The 25,757-nt window shown below is 41.3% G+C and overlaps 1 protein-coding gene across 19 annotated transcripts in view; it reads right to left on the reverse strand.

Annotated features, from left to right (window-relative positions):
• The window catches only part of MACF1 (microtubule actin crosslinking factor 1), a 312,440-nt gene that overhangs the window by 96,318 nt on the left and 190,365 nt on the right, over positions 1-25,757 (reverse strand). For 14 of the 19 annotated variants that reach the window (XM_081054964.1, XM_081054958.1, XM_081054951.1 and 11 more), the window contains 12 exons: positions 23,299-23,434; positions 14,143-19,560; positions 13,468-13,617; positions 11,959-12,174; positions 11,732-11,881; positions 9,490-9,723; positions 7,144-7,293; positions 5,991-6,224; positions 4,652-4,846; positions 2,024-2,542; positions 1,106-1,282; positions 726-849 (listed from right to left, as the gene is read on the reverse strand). In XM_081054964.1, coding sequence (XP_080911090.1) covers positions 726-849; positions 1,106-1,282; positions 2,024-2,542; positions 4,652-4,846; positions 5,991-6,224; positions 7,144-7,293; positions 9,490-9,723; positions 11,732-11,881; positions 11,959-12,174; positions 13,468-13,617; positions 14,143-19,560; positions 23,299-23,434 — 7,703 coding nt within the window. The remainder of the gene's footprint in view (positions 1-725; positions 850-1,105; positions 1,283-2,023; positions 2,543-4,651; positions 4,847-5,990; positions 6,225-7,143; positions 7,294-9,489; positions 9,724-11,731; positions 11,882-11,958; positions 12,175-13,467; positions 13,618-14,142; positions 19,561-23,298; positions 23,435-25,757) is intronic. The other 5 variants (XM_081054961.1, XM_081054954.1, XM_081054959.1 and 2 more) reach the window with 2 other exon arrangements.

A 25,757-nucleotide genomic window follows, 5' to 3' on the forward strand; every position in this document is an offset into this window, starting at 1 on the left:
AGAGCATAGGCAGAGGAAGGCACATCACAACTGACCGTGAAAATAAAATCCTAAGTCCTGTATTGATGCTAAGAGTACTGTATTAGAGAAGCCAGAAAGAAGAATGGTTACTTCTTATCCTCTATTTCTTTGGTAGGTGGTGGTGGTGGCCAGGACTTTAAAAAGGAAGTAACCTCCCCGGCTACATCTTGATGCACAAGCAAGATTTCATCATGCATGATAAGCACTCAATTAATGTTATCAGCTAAGCAACAGGAAAAACTTCAGGGGTAAAGCAATGAAGAAATGACTAATTTACTCTGGAAAGGAAAGGAGTAGTGCATGGCTAGAAGGCAGAATGCCTGGGGAAAAGGGATTGAGCCAGGTGGCAAAGGTCCTTCAATGATGCAAGAATAAAGTTCATTAGAAGGTGAGCTATTCATGTTCACATCCTCAGAACCTACCCTATTTTCCCGAAAATAAGACCTAGCCGGACCATCAGCTCTAGTAGGTCTTTTGGAGCAAAAATTAACGTAAGACCGGGTCTTATATTAATTATATTACATAAGACCCAGTCTTATTCTACTATAAAACCTTAACTTTTGCTCCAAAAGACACATTAGAGCTGACGGTCCGGCTAAGTCTTATTTTCGGGGAAACACGGTAGCTAGTACAGTGTGATGTATTACAGAATAGAGGTACATACTAGGAATTAAGAAAGTACTATTCCTGTTGCTGCTTCATACCTGTAGTTTCTTGAACATGCTTGCGATCTGGGGCTGGTTCTCCTTCAATTTCCATGAGATCATGAGCTAATTTTTGGAGTTTTTCTACAGGTACTTGGTGCTCTGCTAATTCTTCCTGCAACTGCTGCTTGTCCATAAAAAAGGACAAAAGAAAAATATCTGAGTGAGTAATCAAAGCTAGTTCTCGGGATCCAGAGCTACCAAGCAGCTTTACAGAATAATTCTCAGCTTATCCACAACCACATATATGAGAATAAAGTGTTTAGGAATCAGATCTTGTCCAAGGCATCCCACACACTGCCTTTAACCTATGCCAGGATTTGCTTTGCTTTGGGGTACTGGAAAAGCAATGCACTTCAACAGCCTGTGTCCTGGCTTACCTTTGTTGTTGCAAGCTGCTGTTGCAGGACTCCAGGGTCAGAGGCAACAGTATCTGAGAGGAGCTTCTCCACATTGGCCTCACAAGAACGCATCCAGGTCTGCAGGCTGTTGGCACTGCTCTGGAACTGCTGATACTGGCCTAGCAGCATGTTCAGGTGAGAACCCAAACGTGTACACTGTACCAGAGACAGGAGAGAAAGCAGGCTTAAGCAAGGCCAGGCCAAAGGCGGACGCTTCCTACGCATAGTCTTAAGGGAGGCCTGGCTTTGTTACAGGGGACTCACTGTGACTAGTTGGGGGCAGTGCTGGGGCCCATGGACAGAAGGATAACAACCACCTGCTATGAGTGGGGTCCTCATTGTTTGATCCATATTATTCACTTCGACTTTATTATGTACTAGAGAAGAGTTAGTGAGTTGAATGACAAACCACCAAAGAAGTACACATCAGGTTGCAGGCAGAAATGGGACTGAGATGTATAAAAAGGGTTTGGAGGTTAGAGGTATTGATAGAAAGCACAAGACAGGTAAGAAGAACTGACTAGATTTTACACAGGAGCAAAAGGGAATTCTTTGATAGGGAGGAAGATAAGGATTTACCCTAGATCCTCTGTCTAGGAATACAGACTGTGTACTCCCCTATGCTATGATTCTCGGGAACCCACGTCTACTGGTCAGGATACAGGACGGCGAGCACTGCAGTGAGGTACACGCCTGATACTGCTGGGATCAGACATATTAGCCCCTGGGACTCCTTGCTCTGCATTTGTGTGTAGCTCATAAAGACATTCTGCCTGGGGTCAATACACAAATTAGCTTGCTCTATGTGTCCTCACGTTTCTGAGCCCCAGCAAACACCCACAGTTGTGAGAGCAACCATGATGGTTTCACTAGAGGCTGCCAGGGCCTGTCCCATACCTTTGAATGGAGAGCAGTGTATCTCTCTGTTGCTTCCTTCAGCTTGTCCTTCACTAAGGTTCCAGTTGCTGATGGTTCTCTGCCTTCCTCAAAGCTGTTGTCAGTGTCCAACACTTTCTGTCCTGACATAGTCACAAATCTCAAGTCTCCTTTGTGGGAAATTACATCCTCTGAGAAGCTCCGCTGCCGCTTTAGCAGGGAGGGAAGGGCTTCGGAGCTGCTGCCCCCCTCATGCATGTTCTCCAGCTCTTTCTCAGACCGTTCCAGCCAGTTTTCAAACTCTCTATGATCCTGCAGAAACTTCTGCAGCTCATCCCTCAGTGTCTGCACCTGCTTCAGCTCTGCCTCTGACCGGGCCAGGGAAGTCGCGTATTGTTCCTTTAGCTCTCCTAGCTTCTCCTGCAGCATCTGTCGCTCCTCAGGGGTGAGATTATGGCCATGCTGGTCCAGGAAGGCCTGAGCTGACTGGGTAGCCAGGATGAAATTTTGCTGCTGAGACAGCAATTCCTGATGACGGGTCTGGCAAAAAAAAAAAAAAAAAAAAAAATCCCCCCAAAGGACAATCAGTAGGGACACCACAATAATTTGGCTAGTCTACAGCTAGAGATAGAGATGTCTACAGGCTACTTTTCTAGCTATGCAACAATCACCAATATTAGTGAGAGTAAATTGTGTTTCTGGGCAGTAAAGGTAATTTGTACTTTTATTTGTATGTGCTATGTCTACGTGCTTATCTACGCACATTTTTTCTATTCTAATGGGATCCTGCTGATCCAAGTTGAACAAGCAGCGGTTGTTTTATTTTTCTTTAACCTTGTTCTTCATGAGTCTAGTGGGACTTGAGTGTTCCTGACTATCTATACTGTTTATGCAACTACCGAGGAGGGCTATAGCCTATTTTTCTTCAGCATATCGTCTAGTTTCAACCTGTAGCAACAGCAACCTAATAGCTTCAGCTTCCAATGTCATTTCAGGGAAGCTGGGATGACAAATATATCCTGCTCAAACAGCAAGGAGCGCACAGTACTACAGCCTCTGTACACCACCCAGATGACCCCTTCTTACCCTCCAACCCATCCACCCAAGAGTAAGACAGTTTCTTGCTAGGATGGAGATGCTACTCAGTCAGGCTGATTGCTTCCAGCAAGAGGTGTCAGGAAGGTCCCTATGACAGCAGAACCATCTCTGCTCTGTGCTGTCACAAGACTGCAAGGGCTTTGGGGAATGCACTACGATGAATCTTCCAAGCGCGGAAGCAGCACGCCAAAGGCAGAAATCCTATTAACACAAAATAAGGCAATGGCCCACACACGCCATTCAACAGAAGCACTCCAGCTAAACCAAAGGTGCTAGAAAGGTGTCACTACTAAAATATGTGATCCATGTGTTTTTCAAGTGCCCTACACATATAATCGTCTTTTAATCGATTAATAATCGATTAATAATACCCTGTTTCCCCGAAAAAAAGACCTAGCCGGACAATCAGCTCTAATGAGCCTTTTGGAGCAAAAATTAATATAAGACCTGGTATTATATTATATTACCTGGTCTTATAGTAAAATAAGACCGGATCTTATAGTAAAATAAGACCGGATCTTATATTAATTTTTGCTCCAAAAGACACATTGGAGCCGATTGTCCGGCTAGGTCTTACTTTCGGGGAAACACGGTAATGCGCCTGCACATGCCAGTTAAGGTCCCAGGAGATGGTTTATCTGGTTGATTCACTGGTTTATCTCCAATGCCTGTCACATAGCAGGGGCTCAATATTTGCTGAATGAATAAATGAGTATAGAGATAGTGATTATAAGAAATGGTTTCTTGCGGGCAATAGGGAACCATTAAAAGATATATATAAAACATTTTAGAAAGATCACTTAGTGTGGGGGATGGATTGGAGGGTAAAAGCTGACAGGCAGAGACGAGTCGAAGCTACTGTAATAACAGAAGTGAAAGCTGATAGAAGTCTCGACTATAATAACATCTCGACGGAGAGGAAGGAGTGTAGCTGGCTTTGAGAGATACAAGCAGCATGGGATTTGATGACTTAATCGGTATGGGACAGTAAGGCAGGGAAATGATGATGCCTAGTTCAGGCAATTAGGTGGGAATACAAAAGGAGATCATGTTTGATTGGGGGAGGGGAGTAACTATAGTAAACAGGAGTTCTATTTTTCAGTTTGAGGTGTTTCATGGTTCCGAGATGCATAAAGAAAGGCAGATTTATACAATGGCTTAAAGCTCAGGACAGGCATTTGGGCTGAAGACAAATATATCCATGGAATTATTTAGTACAAATGATAACTGAAGTGTTGTGACGGATGAGACTACCCAAGGAAAGTACATTCTGAAAGATGAGAAGAGGCCTAGAATATTACTTGGAAGCCCATCAGTGTTTTGAAAGCTGGCTAGGGGAAAGGAACGTGGATTATCAGGGCAGAGTACTGCTATGGAAAGCAAGGGAGAAAGTATTACAAGGGGAGTGGCCAACAGTTTCAAAGCTGCTGAGACATCCAAGAAGATATGAACTGAGAAATGTTCATTGGATTTAGGAGCGAGAGGGTTATGGTTACTTGCCCTCAGCAGAAGAGCATTGGCAGCATAGTGAGAACAAGGTAACGTCCTCACCTTCATCTTCTCACATTGCTCATCCAGTTTCTCTGAGGCCTGGTTCACCCCCACGTGACCATCAGTGGTATCCAAGGCTCCCTTCTGCAGGCTGGCTCCTGGCAGCCGCTCCCCGGATGATCCCACTGAAGCCACCCAGTCCAAGAGAGCGTCGATCTTCCTCCTGTTCTCTGCCAGTTCCTTTGCTGCTTTACTCTGAAAGCCAGAGAGGGAGGTCAGTGAGAAGGCCTTAGATACTCAGCAATTACAGGTCACAGGTTAAGTAAAGGGGGACATGTTTATGCTAAAGAAAGAGAGAGGCTCTAAGACTGAGTATAAACAATCTTTGAACTCACAAAAAAGAATGAGTATCTTCTAAATCTGTTGAAAAAAAATAATTATTTAAAACAATCTCTAGATTTTGTCTATATCTTACTGCTTTAAAAAAAAGGAGGTGGGGGTGGGATGAGCAAATCCTAGAATCTAAAGGGCTTTATTTCATTAAGAGATGATTTAGTCCTGGTACCTCAGCGAGAATTGACGGGATCCTTTCTAGGTATGCAAAAGTGATGCACTTGCTTGCCTGGGTAAGAGATAGCACAGTCCCATTCAATCACCTGGCTGCTCCTCCCTAAAGGTAACACCGACTTCTCCTATCCTTTTCTCTGCCTAACAGAGCACTGAGTTCTGAAACTTGCTTCTCAAATCCTACTTTCTGACTCTTCAAGTATTTTAGTTAATGAAAAGGATATGCCAAGTGATACATCCAGGTAGTTCAGAATTCATCTTCTGATAATTTATTTCTCTTTTTTCTACCTCCCTTGTTGGCATCAGAGCCCACGGCCAGACAAAGGATTCTAATTCAATCAGCAGTGCCAAGTGGGGCGCAGAAGACCATGTGACACTTCACCTTCTCTTAGGTTTATTCCAGGGCCATGATTCCTGCTGAAACTACAGAGGCAGCTGGGGACTCTTTCGGCCCACTAAGACTCCCCAGGTCGTTCCCCTCAGCACTCCTGGATCACCAATCCAGATTCATGTTAGAAATATGACATTTACTTTTTTTTTTTCCTGACATTTTTCAATTAATCAGTGTACTGAGTATATAGATAGCAAGATTTGGGGGGGGGGTGGAGTGGTGAGGGGGTAATATGAACTTCCTACCAACTATTCCTGACTTAAAAGTCCTTCAGGATGTTTCTTGTAAAAATAAATATTGGCTCAGAGACCAGCTCCTGAAGTAGCTCTTTTTCACGATTATGCTCTCTGTAAGGGAGTTTCCCCTCATTACCTTTCATTTGCGTAGGTACTAAAATTTTCTTTTTTGAAAAATACCAAGTCTCATAGCAGTCTGGGTTACCTTTTCAGTCTCCTGCTGTAAGGCTGAGGTCACTACTTCTTCCAGCTCCTTCTGGGCCACCCGGGTCCGTTCCTGGAGAGCCTCATATTGCTGCCTAGCCTGATGAAGTTTTTTCCGAAGAGCTGTCAGCTCTTGGGGGCTCAGCTTGGTCTGGTTCTCTTCCAGGAACCCTTCAATGTCTTTGACAACACTGGCGAATGAGGTGGCATGATTCTGAATCTCATCCTGTAAATCCTTCACACATGAAAACAGGGATGGCAGAGCCTTCAACTTTAGAACTCCTAAAATTTCTAATAGTACGAAGATAGAATGACCAGGATGGTGTATCTGCAACAGGCGCTATGTCCCTGACTATAATTTGCTTAAGGGGTAGGCCTAAACCAATGCAAACAATACATTTAAAAATATTTTTTACTTAAGAAATTTTCTAATATTTAATTTTCTAAGCAAAATGTAAATTTCTAAGCAAACATTTAGTGAAGATAAAAAAGAAGAATGCGGCCTACAAACATGTTGAATAGCAGGGATTTTTATTTGTAGTTTTCCTCAGAGATCATTCCTCTATAAAACAAAGTTGCCAACAGAATTTTAGCTGAGTTGAGGCCTGGTTGGGCCTTTATACTCTCTTGGTTATCACTCCTTGTCCTTAATGTAGCCTACAAGTCCCAGCATGATATGGGCACCACCTTGTTTCAGCCTCATCATTCACTAATCTTGCTTTTGTTCTTTGCAGTCCAAATGAACTAGCTTTCTTTCAGTTCTTGACTATTATTCTTGATCCCATTCCTACCTCAAGATGCACAGGCCCATGCCTGGCATATTCTTTTCCTTCTCCCACCTCTTCATGCCTTAACCCTTAGGTATCCTCCATTTCTCAGTTTAAGTGACACTTCTTCAAGACAATTTTTACTAACATCCTAGACTAGACTGCGCCTCTGTTATATGTTCTCATGTAACTTTTCCTTTATAGATATGACAGTTCATTTCTGTGATTATCTGTGTAATACCTGTCTCTCCCACTAGAAGGTAAGTTTCATGATAGCAGGGATGTTTACCATTATGTTGCTAGCACTGAGCACTGTGCCTGGCACATAGCGAGCCTTAAGAACTATTTGTGGAAGGAAGGGAAAAAAATGGATTAATTCATACTGACCTTCAAGTCACTTTGGTTCTTCCGCAAAGCAGAGAGATCCTGCTGGGCAGCTCTACCTTGATGGCCCACCAATGCTCTTTCCGCCTGTTCTACCCAGCTACAAAGATCCTCCAGTTTCTGGTGACAAGTATTTTGTTGTTTCTTCAGGGTCTAATTAAAATGCAAAGGGGTCAAGAGACAATTAATAACTCTCATTTTATAAATACAAGATAACACTCTGAAATATAAAACAGGAAGGTTACACGTCAAGGATGGAAAAGTTGGTGGGAGACTAGAACAGGAAAAAGCACAGAAATCATATTCAGAAAGCTCCCCTCATCTGAACAATCTGATCTGGGTCCATGGCCTAGATTCAAATCGGGGGTAATTTCAGGTGAGACTGCTCCCAGGTTTTGGTTTGGGAGCTCCTTTGCCAGACTGCTGTTATTATCCTTGGAAATAGGGAACAAAGAGTCCAGATGCTTAAAATCCACAGATGATAATGGTGATGACAATAAATTAGTGGTTCTGACCAATTCCTCCACCAGAACCAGATGATACACTACATATTAAGTCAAATGTGAAAAATTAGAAGGACTGGACAAGGAGAAAAAAAAATCAAGAAACTGGACAATTCATAAGCTAATTGATAATTGATAATTAATAATTTAGCTGATTTTATAAATCAAATGTCTCATGAATACAGACACCCATTAAATGGAATGCTTATACTCCAGGCATAAGGGCCTTGTCTATTGTAAGAAGGCAACTGTCCAAGCTTAGCAACTGGCTCAGTCCTTCAGGTGTCTACATTGATATCAAAAAAAAAAGCCAGGCCCAAGGGGAGGAAGGGAATATGTCTCTGTGCCTAATCCTTGCTCCAGATCTCATCTCAGTTGCCTGACACTGAAGCACCTGATTGAGCAATTGAGCATGATGTGTTCTCCTGATCATACTTCTAAAACCATTTTCCACCAGTTTTGACCTTCTGATGGTGTTTTAGTCACCTGCACTTACAAACAGGCGCCCAAATTGGCCCTCTCTCCCCCTCTTTAGGACAAATAGAAGGGTTCTGGCAGAGAACTCCTAAGAGCTCTTCAGCTGTAAAACAGGATCTTCATGGGTTAGGATGGGTGCAGACTGAATCTGAAAAAAGCAAAGCAAACAAGTTAACACAGAGACGTACACATGCATTCAGAGCAAATATAGAAAGAAGCACATTTCTGACAACAAGGTTAATGATCACAGTGAAATTAATGACGCGCTCAGAGAGAATGTTCACATGCAGTTCATCACTTGCTGAAGCTCAGGGGCCTCCCTTGGGTCTGGGATGTGTCTTAATGTGGTTCAGACCAACACTATTTCATTAACTGCCCACAGGCTATACCACGCTATATAAATCCCCAGGTAGGACATTGTAAATTTTCAGATTTGGAAAGGAACCTAAAGTATTTCATTAGTATTTTATTTCAAGTTCAATACAGTTGAAATATGTAAGCAGTAATGGAGGACATATGGAATTCAGTAACCTAATTTCCTTTAAGCTTGACTCAAAAGCTCAATTCTAGTTTACACAATATGTAATAAAGAAGACCCTGAGATGGATTTGCTGGTGATAATCACAATTCTAATATTGTCTTTCTGAATTCCAATTTCTTCCAATAGCAGAAACGGCATAAGAATTATTTTTGGTATTCTAGGGTTATATTACCGTTAATGCAATTATGTTGAGTTTTGCAAGAAGGCGGTTGTGATGGAATGTGGAAAAACTGTTAATTTTCCCCCCAAAATATATTACCCCTGCTTCTCCACACCATTTTCCATAGTTGAATAAGCACTAAGCACCACCTGAAGAAAGGTGCTGAAAAATATGATTCTTATAAAAATTTCCTTGTCAGCTGTTTGAAGGTTGTCAATGAATCCTACAGTTAATTATTTTAAAAGCCCCGGAATAAAACTGAATTCAAAACCATTCTTCTCAAGGACTCAGAGTAGCTAAATGTTCCTACCAGCCTTCAAAAGAATGCTGAGGGAGAAAAAAAAGCTAGGGATGTTCTCTTCATTTGAATGTCAAAGACAATGAACCACAGTTAGAGTCGGATCTCATTAAAAAGAAAATACTTGCACATGCATACACATATAAACACACATATTCTCTCACACACACACAAAAAAACAAAAACATGGCAAGAAAAACAGCTAGAACATCTGCCTCCTGGACCAGAACCAAACCGGCCTGAATGACATGAAATTTCAGAATCGGTAAATGCAGACTTCTGGAATCATGACAGATGGAGTCTGACCAGAAAACCCAAACAGAGCACATCCCAAAAGACAAACTGAGCCCAGCTGTTGGTTCAGTCTGACCTTGACCCGGGCTGCCTGCTCCATTTGTTGAAGTCGGCCCTGCAAAGCCTTCATCTGAGCTGCACTCTGCTCCACGAGGTCCTGGAAGGACCTCTGCAGTTCATTCAGGAGCCTCAGCATCTGGCGGTTCTGCTCAGGGGCCAAATCCTGGGCATGCTCTGAGACAAAGAACTGAATATCAAAGGCAAGAGCATCCAGCTGAGATTTCCTTTCAGCCATGGGTTGTTCCAAATCCTAAGGTAAATAGGGAAAGGAAAAAGAAAAAAAAGAAAGAAAGAAAATTTCTAATTCTCTGCTGAAGCAGAAGCTGTTGGTTCTAATCAAAGAAGTGACATAATCAATGAGAGGTTAATTACCTGTATTTTTATAACTGACACTGATAATTTCTAGAGCCAAATCAGAACTGGAAGTCTCTTTCACTTCTGATCTCTCTATATGCCTCATAAATCACAATTAGGTTTCCTTTACTGCATACTGATTTCCAAATGCAGCAAGCTTTTATTCATTTATATTAACAGAATTATACTACTGCCAACCTGAGATATCTGAAATATATTTTTTTAAGTTTTGGAAAGTATAACATGAATTTCTGGTCTGAGCTATATCTGTCTAATTATATTTTCTTAGGTCCAAAAATCTATTTGTATTTGTCCAGCAGTGAGTTACTGGTAGGTTAGAAGTGAGAAAATATTGAATTTATTTGTGGTTCACTAAAATTTGATTTTTACAGTAAGTAACGTTGCTTATGCATTTTAAAACTGTAAAGGATTACAGCCATATTTTCTTATATAATATTTAGTGATATAGCTCCCTTAAAGCAATAAAAAGTGCCTAGACACTACAATGGTCTGTTTTCAGATAATTAAAAGCATGTAATTTTTGCACAAACATTGAGTAACCATTAGCTATGTTATACTGGATGCAATAAAAACAATTACGATATCTACATCTCTATCACTTTGAAATTGAGAGCAGTCAACAACCCTACAAAGCAGGCTGGAGGGCTTCTTGGGTAGTTATCGTAAGACCATCCTCCCTTCAGCTGTGAACACATGGATTTGGGAAACTATCTCTTAGGAAAACAAGGCTTAGACTGTGGCTCTCTTCCCATAAAAGAATTCAGATAAGTTACAACTAGGGGAAGAAACCAATGTATGAGACGCTCTATGTTTTTATATCTCATACTACGTCAGGAATTTTTCTCACCCTCACTTCTTTATAACACCCTGTCAGTGAACAGATAAATATGCTACTCATTCCTCCAATGACATCTGGATAAAAGGGTATGAAAAAAGAAGGCAAGTCAACTCTTGCCAGATGAAGAGGAATGAAGTTCTATACAAGGAGCCTGACCATGGACAAACCTTTGTGTCTGCTTCTCTTAAGACTGGGGAAAAGGGAGAGGATGGAACAGAAAGAGTGGGCATCTCTGGTTCTGCTCTGATATTAAAGAGTTTAAGGAGAAGGGTATCTAGAGCAGAGGGTGAATAAACCGTGTGAGTAATGTCTAATATTATCTTAAGTATAACCCTCACAAAAGAGAACGATGCTGAGGGAAAACGCTCTGGCTCATATGGATCTCAGAGTCCGTACCTTTCTTTCATTGATGTATAAAAAGAATCAATTTGTGGCTTAACAAGAAGAAAAGCATCTTCCTAGATTAAGGATTGGCAATCTACAGCCCCCGGGGCCAAATCTGCCTGCCATCTAGTTTTGTAATAAAGTTTTATTGTAACACGTCCATAACCATTCCTTTACATACTGTTTATGATTACTTTCATGTTTCAGTTGCAGAGCTGATTGGTTGCCACAGAAATGGGCCATTTGCATATGACCTACGAGGCCTAAAATATTGAAACCTTCACAGGCAAAGTTTGCCAAACCATGATCTAGATCATTGATCAAAAATTGTCCTGAAATTGGTGTGTGGGCATGGGATTAGATTTTGGGCAAAATAGAAACAAGGGATGGATACTAGATGCTCAGTTACAAAGAGGAGATGAAGTTGATAATGATAGGTCATTCTGTAGACTTTCTCAGAAACTAGCTGAAAGGAAAAATAATCATAATCACCGAAGTTCCAGGGGTAAAAAACTAAACATAGCAGATCTTATTTCTGAAATGGAAAATCAGACTTTCTAAGAAAGATAAGTACAATACTGGTTTCCCTAGCAGGAAAACAAAATTGATACAACTCAAAGGACAAATAAAACATGCTTGAGAAAATGGGTGCAGAGTTTACCTCATACCGTTGGAGATGCTGATTCAGGCCGTTGACGTCTGTCTCACTGTTATATTCCCTGCCACTCAGAATAAGATTGGCATTGCCAACCCAGGCTCTCAGGTCTTGCAGTTTGCCTTCTAGCTGTTTCTGCTGATTGAACACTCTAGTCTAAGAAATAAATGGCAAATTAGATTATAAAAATGTCCAAGCCTGCACAGACTTTGTGAATAAACACTAAAAGCTACCTTTTTGACTTCGACAGCATTCTGGAAGTGGAGTAGTCTAGAATTCCAGGTGTCACTCACAGAGCTGAGGGACTTCTGAAGATTCTTGGCATCTTTCTCTAGAGCCTTCAACAGCTGAGTAGGGACTTCTTGAGGCTGGCTGATGATAATCTGATTCACACACTCTAATTCCTGACTCACCAAGGTAGACAGATCCTTTAGCTCCTTGTCTAAAACCTGAGGGGATAAAGTGGAGTTACCTCCAAAATCAAAACTAGAAATCTTGCTGTCTAGGAATCAGCTGTGAACACATTTTTTTTTCCCCTCACCTCATGCCTATACAGGCTTCAGGGATTCTAAAATGCTTTTATATACATTCATTACTTTATTTGGTTCTCTTAATCACTAATTCTTGAGATAGGCAGGCAGAGCAGATATTATAATTCTGTATTTACAGAAAAGATGCCTTCAGGACTTAAATGCAAGCTTTTTTTGGTCGGAGGTCACCCAGCTGGTAAGCAACAGAGTCAGATCTTGGATGAAGGCTTTCTGACTCGGCGCAGTGCTCCTTCCACTATAACTTGCTGCATCTCCAAGGGTGGCATTGCCTTATATGTCATGCAAAACAAGTCAATCAAAAAGATGATTCCCACCCCAAATTCCATGGGGGCAGAATCAAAGAACATAAAAATATCCTAAGCTAGCCTTCCTCCTTAGCTAGTTTACAATATTCTGACCCTCAGTGGAGAGGCCAGAAATAAGCCATGGAAAAGCTAGATAGTTCTCCTGGGCATCATCATCCTTTCTTCCCCTTCAGAAACCCTACCCAAAGCCATACCCTGGATATTGAAAGAACTGGTAAACCCCGACCATCTCTGCCCTCATTGTGACGCCAATCCTGTGACAATTCTTAACTTCTAGTTCCAATGAAAGAGCTACCTTTCCTCCCCCCAAAGCTGTCTAATTCTGTGTCATCAGGAACCTCATTTCATCAGCCATTACTTCCTCTCTCCTCTAAGTTTTCCTATCGGTTCTTTACTACTGGTTCTTTCTCCTTAGCCCAAAAATCGACTCAAAACAATCCTCTTTTGGTTCATCTCCTCTAGTTAGTGTCCTACCTCTTTCCTTGACTGTATCACCAAGCTTCTGGAAAGAATGCTCTACATTAATTGCCCCTACTTCCAATCTCCCTTTTATTCTCACAGCAACCTAGTTTATATCCCACCACTCCACTGAAACTGTTATCAAGCTCACTAGTGCCTTTCAGGTGCCAATCTCCCTTTTTGTCCTCATTGTACTGTCTCCATACTGTAGTTAATACTGCTCACTACTCCTCCCTTGAGTCTCTTCTGCTGTTCCTGTGGTTCCTGTGAGACCAGTATTTCCTGGTGTTCTTCAGAGATTTCCAGTTACACCTTTTCAATCTATTTTTTGTCCTTTAAATGGTGGTAGTTCTTGAACATGTTTTTCTTCCTGAACAGTCTCTTTCTTCGAAGCTGGTGGGCCTAGAGGAAGTCTCTGAGAACCTACCTTGGCCTGACACAGCAGATCCTGCAGCTCTGATAGGCTTCGCTCCAGAGGTTGAATCTGTTTGGTCCTCATTTCAATGTCTCGTAATAGAGACAGATAGGATACCAGCTTCTCATCATGTTCTAGACAGAGTCGCCGGTTAAATACATTCTGTGGAGCCAAAAAGAAATCTCACTCAGACCTGACATTCTCCTTTAAGTCTGCTTTTAAAGCAGGCTGGGTCTTACTGATGGACAATTTTATTACACTTAGGGTAGGTGAAATAACATGTTATTTTATCTATGTCTTCTCAAATCAATAGACAAAAAACTGATTTTATTAACTTCCTTAGAGAGCGGAAGTTCATAATTATCAATCTGTAAGCATAATTTTAGCAGTTTCCAAATGCTATTCTGACTTCAAGTATCACCGCAGTATTTCAAATTAGCTCCAATGTTAGTTTTTAACTTAAAACGCTTGTAAATTTCAGAAAGACATTCAGAGCCATTGCCTGATTTTCCAAGACGGTGTTAAAAACAGATAATGGTAAACTGGCATACCTTGGAGAATCATCTAGTGCCCTGAAATGTCTGCATGCATACAATTATATGTATGCAAACTTAATATCCAGTCAAAAGTTTTAGCATTATACCTCAAAAAACAATCTACAACACAATACACCACTGGGAAACTTACTTTAGTTGCTCTGAAGGGTTCCAGGTTTACTCCTTCGTTTTCCTTTCCTTTGGGTGCAGTCATGAAAGGAGTTTGTTCTCTACCAGGGCTTTCTCTGAGCTTTTCTTGTGGTGTCTTCTCTTCCATCTTCATTGCAGGATGTATGAGGGGCACAGTCTTTTCCTCACCGGTCTCCGCAATAGTAGGACTAATGCTGGCATCCTGTTGCCCTGTGCTCTCTTTCTGACACACATCTTCGAACAATTTCTCTGGAAGAAGCGACACCAAGACTCTGGGAACTCCCTGAGTCACTATGCCTTCAAAGGACCCTGCTTCTGCCCCTTTAACCATAGGGTTTGACGTTTTTAGAAATTTCTCTCCAGTTATTTCCTGAGTTGTTACTATTTTAGACTCAAGAATTCCACAAAGTTCACTATCACCTTTGTTGTCCTGATGATGAAGGTCCTTTCTCTCTGAGAATTCCGCATCACTGACTTCTTTTGGGTCTACTCTAGAAATGGTCATTTCTTCCAATATAAGAGATTTTGTTGAGTCAAAAGGTACTTCTTGGTATGGTTTTTCTTTATATTCATTAGATGAGCAAATCAGATTTTTGGTTTCCTTAGTCTTAGAAGTAACACAGGAATCTTTATAATAGTTGGTCTCCTGTCTGGTGGTTCCTTGGAAAGACTTGTCTGTTTTGGAAATTTGGAATATGTCTGCAACTTGGGCTTTTCCAACTGTTTCCTGGTAATGCAACCCTTTAGGCCCTGGGGTCATAGCAGAGAATGGTTCTCTCTGGGCCCCACCAGTAATTTCTTGAGATAAATTTTCTTCTGGTTTTAAAGTCAAGCAGAGGCTTGCATTTTTGACTTCTCCCTCACTGACCTGATTAGAGTTGAAAAATGTTAAAGTATCTTGATTTCTTACAGAAATTCCTTTGGGTATTATTGGGGAAGAAGCGTCTTCAGCTTTACAAAGAACAGAAAATCCCAGCTCTCTATCAGCTTCTTTCCCTTTTTCACTTACAGTTATTTCCACTGGTTGACTGTTTGTACTGGAGCTGTGATCATCTCTAATGGCAGTTTCTTGGTTCAACTTTTCTTCTGAAAGAACTGCTGATTTGCATGTTTTGACACTTTCTTCTACAATCACCTTCTTCTTCGCTCTCTTCCTTTTCTCTCTGGTATTCATTGGTTTCCGCATAACCTGCTCACTCAACAATTTGCCTGAAGTTTCACAACTGGATTCTTGTGCTTCTGAAATAATTTCTCCTTGGTTTTCCCTTATCTCTTTAGGATCTAAACCTGGTACAGACTGTCTCATATGAAAAATAATTTCTATTTCTGGCACTATTTTTTCTTGCTCTTTATTTGTATCTTTTTCCATGTTATTACTAGCTACCTCTTTGAGTTTAAAACCACAAACTTCTGAGTGAGAGTGTGTCACTGAATGTTGGCCCAATGATTTACCTTCACAATCACAATCTTTAGCATCTGGAGAAGCCCTCCTCTTATCCCGATCTTTGCACTCCAATTCCTTTAATGAAAATTCCCTGTTCTTTTCTGCCCACTCCTCATCAGAAACTCCTGCTTTAACATTTTCTTGTGCAGACTGACTTCCAATTTGAAATAATTTCTCACTTTCTCCTTTACCACAACTCATTTCAGCAGTCTGATCACAAGAGATTAAAATTTCCTTTCTTCGAACTTCTTTCTTTAATTCACATACTTCAATTCCATCTTGCTTTTCAATCTGAGCCCCGTGATCACTGGACTTTAAAGTATCTATTTGGATCAAAGTTGCCAGTTCAGGACTAATAAATCTTTTCTCAATAGCTTCCTTTAAAGTCATTCTTTGATCATTAAATATGTCAACAATTCCTCCATTTAATAACTGATGAGACGCAATAATTCTGACCATGTTTTCATCCACTAATTTCTGTTCCAAAGCTGATGCCAATGTCAGTCTCTGTCCCGTGGCAATATCTATGATCCCCCCTGTATTTGCCTGAGCTTCCAGAACCTTCAGTGTAGATGCAAAGTCTACCTTTCCAAGCTGAGTTGCTTGAGACAATGTCAGTACTTTTTCACTCACTCCATCTTTAATGTCTGAGAAGGGAATTACTTCTAGATATCTCTGTCCAGATTCAATATCAATTTTACATTTCTTTACTAATTCTGAATAGGGAACAATTCTGTAATTCTCAGGATCTACAATCCCATGCATCATTCCTGAAGACAATATTGCTTTATTAGTTAACAGTCCTTCTTTTTCAGCTTCTGCCAAGGTCAATCTCTGGCCAGAAATGAGATCCACAAAGCTTCCAGTCAAGGCCTGAATTTCTTGGATTTCTCTTTTCAAGTCTGGGGTAACAAGACCTAATTTTATAGCTTCAGGGAGGGAAACAGTTTCCTTTGTTTCAGGATGGAAAAACTGACGGAGGCTTACGTTCTCAACTTTTTTGAGTTGCTTGGCTAGATCTCCATCAATAATGCCATGTTTAAAGGCATTATCAACAGAAAGTCTCATCCCAGATCGATGGTGAATGATACCTCCATCTACCACCTGCTTAGTCAACAACTGAACAGCCTCCTCTCTCCCCAGAAGTCCTCTGTCAATGGACTGCATAACTGTTAAAGGGACCTTGCTACCAGGGTCCCTAATTCCAGTTGTTTCCATTTGTAAGCTAATTAATCTCTCCCTAACTGTTTCTTCAGCATCTCTGCCTTTGGAAGCTTTCTCCAGATTGATAAGCTCTGTGTGGTCAGCACTGTCCACCAAGCCAAGATTTGAGGCCAAAGTCACCGAAACCTTTTTGCCTCGTTTCAGGTCAACAATTCCACCAGTCACCACCTGTCCCTCTAAAATTCTGGTGGCTGTTTGTGTGTCGAGAATTCCAACTTCAACCGCTTCCTTCACGGAGCAGAGTGTGTGCGTACGGGGATCTAAGACACCGCTTATAGCTTTGTCTGCCATGAGGACATTGTGTAATAATTTCTCATCCATCAGGCCTTCATCGATGACTTCTTCAGTTGTCAAAGACTCGCAGGTCTGCGAGTCAAAGAAGCCCCGAAACATCTTCAGCTTTCCCAGGAGTTTCACTGCAGTGTGACTGGACACAATGCCTCGGGCTACTGCTTCATTCAGTAAGAGTTTTTGACCTGTCTGTTCAAGCGAGATACCACCATCGAGTAACTGTGCACATAACATATTTAAAGTAGCTTCTTCAAGCAATTCTGAAGGATGACTGCAGGCGAGGGAAGTTTCACTGCCATCATCTTCCGCATCTGTCTTTCCTAACATCATCATACCACCACTTGCAATGTTTTGTCCTTTACGGTCATCCCTTCCTGAAAATGTTTTATTTAAGGCTTTCTTTTCGTCCAGTGAATGAATGTTCATGTCATTTTCAGACTTTAGTTCCGCTTCTAAATCTAGAGTTTCATCTACCTGAAATTGTGACTTTTTGCTTTGAGGTTTTATGAGAAGTCTTCCAGTTTCACCTGGAAGATGCTGAATTTCAAGTGTGTTTGCTTGTTCTTTCTGACGCATAAAGGAAGTCTCCCATTCTTCCTTCAACGTTTCAACAGAACAAGGTTCTTTTCCTACCACCACCTGTGCTTCCTTAGAGGGTACCAGAAGGAGACATCCTCTGCTGACATTTTCTCTGGTAGATATTTCTGTTAGGTCTTCCTTTTTGGTACCTGACTTTGGTACCTGTTTAAACTCTGATTTAACTTTACCTGTGACCTTCAAAGGATCAACATTCGGGTTTTCCACCTTTTGTTCGCCTACAAATAGGTCCTTGTCAGGGTTCTCTATAGAGGAAACTTCTGTTTCTATAATGGTTTTTTTGCCTTTTGCTTCGGTGAAATTTGCCTGATCAGGATAGTCTTTGTTCTGCGAAGAAAAGGGGAACACACGTGGCCGCACAGTCAGCCCCTCACAGAAAGTTTCGGTGGTTTTCACATTCACCGATCCTTGTAATTCCTCACGAGTTTCTGGTCTCCCGTGCCCAATTCCACATCCCCCTGGAGGACTTACGTGGTGCTCACCTCTTGCTGTTAGTGTCTCTATTAGCTCACTGTCCAGCAGGAGCAGCCTCTCTCCATTCTGCACGTTAATATAGCTATGAGTCATTAGCTGAAACAACAGCTTCTCGCTACTGCTTGCCGTGCCCTCAGTTTGGCCCTTGCTGCATGACAGACTTGACGATCCAGGGCTAATGTTCAATTTGCTTTGTTCTGAAGAATCTGCTAATTGCATGTGGGGCATCACATCAGGTATGCAAATTGATTTTAAGTCATTGGCAAGATCTTTGTCCAGTACACCATTTTCTACTGCTTTTTTCCAGGACCAAATCTCTGTGGTTGCTGGTAAAAACAGAGCTTTAATATGCTGTCGGCCACTAAGGATTTTATGAGCTAGTTCAGTCGACACAATACCTTGTTCCAGGGCATCTGTAATTGGGAGGATCTCTCCAGATTCAGGCCATAGCAGCCCCATGAATGACCAAAGGGACTCCAGAATCACAAGGGCAATCTTAGCAGCTACTAAATCATTGCTCACTGCTTCATCTACTGTCAGCCTACGTCCAGTGACAGTGTCTGTGATGCCTCCTGTCTGAAGCTGCCTGATGAGAATAGCACAAGCCATGTCTTGGTCAATCAAATTATGTCTCACAGCCTCTTCCACTGTAAGTCTGTGTCCTGTTCTTGGATCTACTATGCCACCAGCAAAAAGCTGAGCTTCCAGCAGCCGGACAGTGACCTGCCTATCTATTAGCCCTTCCTGAACTGCACGGAAAATGCTAACCTTCCGGCCTGATTTCAAGCTCACCATTCCCCCTGCCAGTTGCTTGACAGGTAGAAATTTCAAACCTAATTCTTGGTGGACAATACATCTCTGCATCAGATCCATCAAACTGATTTTCTCAGCTGTGTTGGGGTCTATCAAATTCTTGGATGACCTAAGGTGAGACTCTAACGCTGAATGAAGCCATTCAGAAACGAGGCCTTGGCGAAAAGCCTCCTCGAGGTTAATATAATTCTCATCAGGGGGGAGACTGAAACCTCCAGTTGCCAGGTGAGCTTCTAAAATTTTCAATCCAATTCTCTCACTGATTATTTTCTTCTCAATTGCTTCCACTATAGACAGAGGGCCTTTGCTCCCAGTAAGCCTGCTTATTAAGGACAGAGTATCTTGGAGCTCCTGGAGCTGCTGGTACATCTGGGGATTAATGAGCTTTCTGGCTAGGCCCTCCTCCAAAGAGAGCTTTTCACTGGTCTCTGGGGCAATGAGGCCAGACATAATAAGCTGGGATTCCAGGAGCACGAGGCCTGTGTCTTGGTCAACGAGGCCCTTTTGCATGGCTCTGAAGATGGGAAATATCTCCACTGTGCCTAGGTCAATCACCCCAGCCACTGCTCTGCAACCCTGCAAGGAAAAATGAAAAAGAAAACTACATCAGACAAGCACAACTGTTGAAAGGACTCATTCAAATAACTATATAATAGTATATCTAATTCTGACCACAGGAAAAACCCGGCCTGGGGTGAGTCCCAATATGTAGGAAATATTCTGAAGCCTGGCAGTGTTAATACTAAGAAAAAGAATTTTTCTAAACTGCAGAATTGTAACATGGCCAGAAGTTCACAGATTACATGAGGCATGGTAGCATTAAGCATATCTGAGTGATAAGCTCTACAAAGTAGCAAGCAGTGAAAGTGAGAGAACAGCTATTTCTAAGACTAAATCACCACAAAGGTTCTCACAGGCACATACCAGTTCCCCAAAATGAGAATTTACCCCCGTATAACAACGTCAAAGTGTTGCAACCCATGCAGAAGACTCCTGAAGCGGTACTTCCCTGCTGCTGAGTTCAGCAGGGCTGGTCCACAGGATTAGCAGAGAGACTGCAGCAGCCTGGTAGCCACACGACAGTTGTGTATCTCAGTAAATGGCCCTGTGTATATACTTCAAGCAGCTGCTTGGCAACTGGGGCAGTCATACTCTCAGTGGTCAATGCTAGCATCTGCCAAGGCAACTGCTGTTAACTAAAGTCAAATTAGGTCTAGGAATTGGAAGTACCAAGTCAAGGAAGGAACTGATTGGGGACCCTGGCCTCTGGAACCACTAGTAACTTTTCTTCTGGTCTGAGCTAGAATAGGTAGTAAACACTATGATTACAGCTACCACTTGGCACTTAATAGATTTACTGAGCACTTAAAATGTTTACTGAGCACTGATATTTAATCCTCACAACAATCCTAGGAAAGCAATTATTTTAATCCTCAGTTTGCAGACAAAAAAATAAGGCACAGAGAGGTTAGGTAACTTGTCCAAGATCACAAGTGAGTTCCAGAATCAAACCAAGGTCTGATTCTGAATCTTGGGCTATTATTCCGCCCTCCCAGGCAGACCCAGAAGAGCACAGAAGATAAGTACCCTAGAGTTGCATCTTATAACACAGAAATTAGTTCCTGAGGTCAGTGAATAAGGCGAACCTTAGACATTATCTAATTTACCCCTGGAAAAAAATCTAAAAACAGCTCCTAAAGAATTCCTATTTTGTGTTCGGCCTGGTGGCTCAGGCGGTTGGAGCGCAGGCTCTCAACCACAAGGTTGCCGGCCGGTCTGACTCCCGCAAGGGATGGTGGGCTGCGCCCCCTGCAACTAACAATGGCAACTGAACCTGGAACTGAGCTGTGCCCTCCACAACTAAGATTGAAAGGACAACAACTTGACTTGGAAAGAGTCCTGGAAGTACACGCTGTTCCCCAGTCAAGTCCTATTTACCTACCCCTTCCCCCAAAAAAGAATTCCTATTTTGAAGCCTATTTTGAATATCACAAAGTGATGATATTCAGAAATTAAGTCATTCAAGTGTTTTACCACTTGTAACACTTCATCACTTTTATTCCTCCCCAAATTTCTAGCTCTTCTTGTTCATGTTCATTATCATCATCTTCTTAGATGGTTTTATCTGTCCTTGTTTGGTATTAATTTCTCATCTAACTCTTTGACTTATCCATGGAGGATCTTGTGGAAGCAACTGCCAATCACTTTCCTGCCCCTTAAAAAATGCATGTCATTTCTGTCTCCGTGAGACATAAGCACCCTAACAGCAGGGACTCGGTGCCTATGAACAGTACCAGAAGTTCAGTAAACACTTGATGAATAAATCTATGTCCGCCCAGATTTTAAAAACATGCACTGAGGACTGCAAGCTTGATTAATTGCAGACTACAAGAGATGCAGCATGGACAGCAAATGAGGGAACAGATTTGGTTCACTTCTCCATCTCGCTGTATTTGTTCAAATAATGGAACAACTGACAAATTCTCCATACCATTTAAAATATTGTTATTTCCCATTTCCCCCCATTTTTTGACCCAGAATGTAGAGTTTACCTTAAATAAGGTAAATATATGTTATGTGACTCTACCAGGTGTCTAATTCTATAGAGATTAAAGAGAAAATCGCATTACCATATGACTCTGAGATATATGAATCTATGTAAAGACTATTCAGAGGCAGACAATATAACAAAGGAAAAGATTCTTTTGCGAACTTATTTCTTCTATGAGAGTCACAGAGTTTCAGAACGCTGATATTGAAGAAAGGCCTGGAATCTAGCCAAAGAGAAAAGACTCCTCACTGTTCCTGCCAACACCCTCATAATTGGAGGATAGGCAGGAAGAGCTGTGCTGGGAAATAATCCAGAGAAATCCATTTCAGTCCTACCAAACATGGGCATTCTGACCTAAACAAGGAGAAAAAGACAGAGGGAGAGGAGAAGAGAAAACATAAAGGCTTCTACTTACCAGAGTTGCAGGGTACGCCTTGGGCAGACAAGAGATAGAGCCTTATGGAGCAGCTCAGCCGTATCGCACACACAGTGTAAGCTTGGTGTTAGAGTCCAGCATGCGACTGTTTTTGTTTTGTTTTTGCAAAAAAGAACCCCAAACAGGTCGTCCTCTTTTCCCTTTGTGCATTTGTGCTTAAACTCCAAAGGGTTAGTGAAACTTGTAAGCAAGGATGTCAGTTAATCAGAACAATACTTCACATGAAACACACAAACGGTAACGGGGACACATCATGCTCAATGTAGTGGTGCTCAGCAGCTTGTCTTTCTTTTCTGTTTTCTCCCCTTTTTAACCTTTCAAAATGAGAACTGGATGTTCTCAGCAAGCAATTGTTAAAACTTTTCACATACTCCCTTATATGGTGAAGCAACAAGCCATTAAGAGTGGGCTACCTTATACAGAGAACGCTCAACCAGCACATTCTTTTTGAAATCTACTCTCAAGTAAATAAATCATAGCTGGTTCTGTCTCGTGGTCTTTACAACTCTAGCTCCTGCTGCACAAATTTCATATTCAAGGACCAGAGTCAAAACATACTTTGTCTGAATATCATTTTGAACATCATCTAGACCAAATTTGGTTACCACAGGAGCTTCAGTTTGGCCTGCCCCACATAAGTTGGCCATTGCTTCACAACATAGGAAAAAAGCAGGCAAACACACATATATATCCCAGAGACACATGTATATAATATGGTAAGTTTACATATACACACAAGTATCCAGGAAGAACTGAGGACAACCAGCAGGAACTTAACAATTTTCATGTGGTCCAGGAAATGAACATGAGTGGAACTGGTAAAGATGTCACATGACGGGAAGACGATGGGTAAGGGGAACCAGCGTCTCAGTCAGTGCAGTTAATCTACCAGTTTGCTTTGCAAATGAACATTTCTCAATTATTTAGTAGATACGAAAAAAAGTGGGGGAAGAGGTTCATGGTCTTTACTTCCCAATATTCAGAACCTTTGAGTGACAACACCAGAAAGGAGTAGTGTTACTACTCTGTGATCAGATATAAAACTTATGTTCTCTTTGACTGCAATCTGCCACAAGATGGCAGACAACAAAAACCGTGAACCAGGTTTAAAGCGTTAGCTTCTAAGTGCCTTCTAGTGTTTTTGACTGACCAACACATCATGGAACCCCAGTAAAGAAACACAAGACAAATGGCTGCTACAGTGAGGTTAAAAATTAAGTCACATTGGTCATGGAAAGCTAGTGATCATGACTCTCAATCAGCAAAGCTGCTTTCGTACCATTCAAAACATACTCTCCCAACATTTGGAGAGTAAAATTCAAAGTACCTTTTGTTCTGTCTGTTGGGCCAACTGGCTCTGAAGTTGGTGAAGCTCGTTTGCTGAACCATCACAAAGGTCATAGTAAGCCTTATTCAGGGCATTCAATTGCTCAGATATCTGTTCCTTCTCTTTTTCTGAGAGCCTGGAAGATGAAACATTAAAGCTCTTTTAGGAAAAAAACCTTTCCCAAACTGACCTCTACTGCTTCAAAATCATGACTTCTCCATCCTGTGTGGTATTCTTCTTTCTCACTGGTGACGATAAATCATCCAGGCAGTCCCCTACTCATTAACCACTTGGACATCTAACTCAAAGTTTTCCTGTCTAGCTCAAATCAAGTCATGATTCTTGGTAATGTTAACGCTCATGTCACCAACTATCTAACATTCTATGGTTGCGGTCCTGCAACCTTCTCAATCCAAATGGCCTCCACTCTACTTCAATCCCACCTGCACATGGCAAACTTAGACCCTGCTCTCATCTAGAATTATTCCACTTCTGAAATTTTAAACTTCAAGGATCTACTATCTGATTATAATTTCTAATTATAAGCCTAAATTTCTAGTTTTTTTTCCTTAGTCCTACACCTCTTTTAAAAATGAAATATTTTGAACAGACAGACAAAAGAGAGTATAGCAAACTCTTATTTACCCATTACCCAACTATCTAGCTTTACCAAATTTTGTATTTTACCAGATTTGCTTTAGATTCCTTTCTTAAAAATAAGACATTAAAGATATAAAGTCCAATGTGTACGGTATTTGTCACCAACCCTGTTACTTTCCTTTTTTTCCCGGAGACAATGGCAATCACGATCTTGAATCTGGTGGATTTTGCAAGTCCCTTTTCTCATTCTACATTACGTTTTTGAGAATGAATCCTGTGACTCATATTACAACTATCTACCAACTTACTAAGATTTCCCAAGTCTTCCTTGATTCCTCCATTTTCTCTTAATTTATCAGTCCTCTGCTTTATATTCATTTTCTTCTCTTTAGAGTCCAGACCCCACGGTCCATTTTCTCAATCAGTTCCTTACTATTATCCTTGCACTCTCTCCTCACTAATCTGATAAAACTCCAGCCCCAGGTCAATCAAACCACTGGACTTCCCCCCCGCCCCCACCGCAGGCATATCCAGTTAAGAGAAAATCCCACCACCATATAGAAGAGATCCTACTGGTTTCCAACCTCTACTGCACTCCAGTGCTTTCTGATAATCCTATTGGACGCTCCCCGTCAATCCTTCCTTCTTTCCTCTCAGCACCACTATAACTTTCAGCAAACGACTTCTCTGCCTATTTCAAAGACCACAGGACACCAATCCTCTCACTTTCTAACTTCTCTCCTGGCTAATTAACTTCTATTCACACCTTTCCTAATCTTCTTTTTCTCAGACCTCAGAGGAAAAGCTGTCTTAACTCCTATTTAAGGTTGTACTTTCTACCCATTGATGAATTTTATCCTCTCTGATATCCTCTTGGACCTCCCTCCTATGACTTCAATATCTTTCTCCCTTTGGTCCTCGAGACACCATCCAAAAATACAGTTAAGTCTCGATCTTTTACAAAAACAAAACTCTTTTCGTGATCATATATTCCACTCTAATTACTTATTGCATTACTTCTTTCACTTGCTATAGCTAAGCCTCTTGAAAGAGCAGTATGATTTCACCACTGATCCTTCCTCAGTTCATGTGCTCCCACCATTATACTAAATCTGACATCATCCCTGAATTTTTCACCAGTCACCAAAAACTTCTAACTTGCCAAATTAGTAGACACTTTTCAGTCTTAACCTTTCTTGGCTTCTGATCACTCTCTTCTTTTTGGAATTCTGTTCTCTCTTGGTTCTGAGGTATCACTCATAATTTTTCCTTTTACTTATCTAAGCTTCCTTCATAGGCCAAGAAGCACTGAAAAGCCTTTGAGCCCTTGTGAGCTAACGGGGAGTGTCCAATAGGATTATTCTTATGATTTCCACTATGTTGATGACTCAAATTTCCATCACTTTAGACTTCTCTCATTAATTCTAAATTTACATACACAGCTGCCCATTGGATAACTTTAGTGGAACTATGTTAAGGCATAAATTAACATATTAGGTCCTTCCTAATACATACTACGCATTTCCATTCTGAAGTCCTCTGAGGTCTTCACATTCATAACGTCCTAAACTAAAGCTGCCCTCTTCTTCCTCAATCTACACCTTCTCCTATAATATCTATCTTGGTTAGTGGCTCACCATACACCCATAGGCCTAAGCCAGAAACCAGAGAGTTATACCTGATAATTTTTGTTTGTCACCAAAACATGTAAGTTCATTATCCTTAATACCTTTTGTGTCCTCTCCCTCCCTTGTCATTTCTTGCCTATATGAGGTGTGATCAAACGATACGGTGCATGTTTAAATTAAAAAAAAAAAATTATTACAGTAAAAGACACATTGCCATTCATCCCCCTCAAA

The sequence above is a fragment of the Rhinolophus hipposideros genome (assembly GCF_964194185.1).
Source record: "Rhinolophus hipposideros genome assembly, chromosome: 8".
Taxonomy (NCBI): Eukaryota; Metazoa; Chordata; class Mammalia; order Chiroptera; family Rhinolophidae; genus Rhinolophus; species Rhinolophus hipposideros.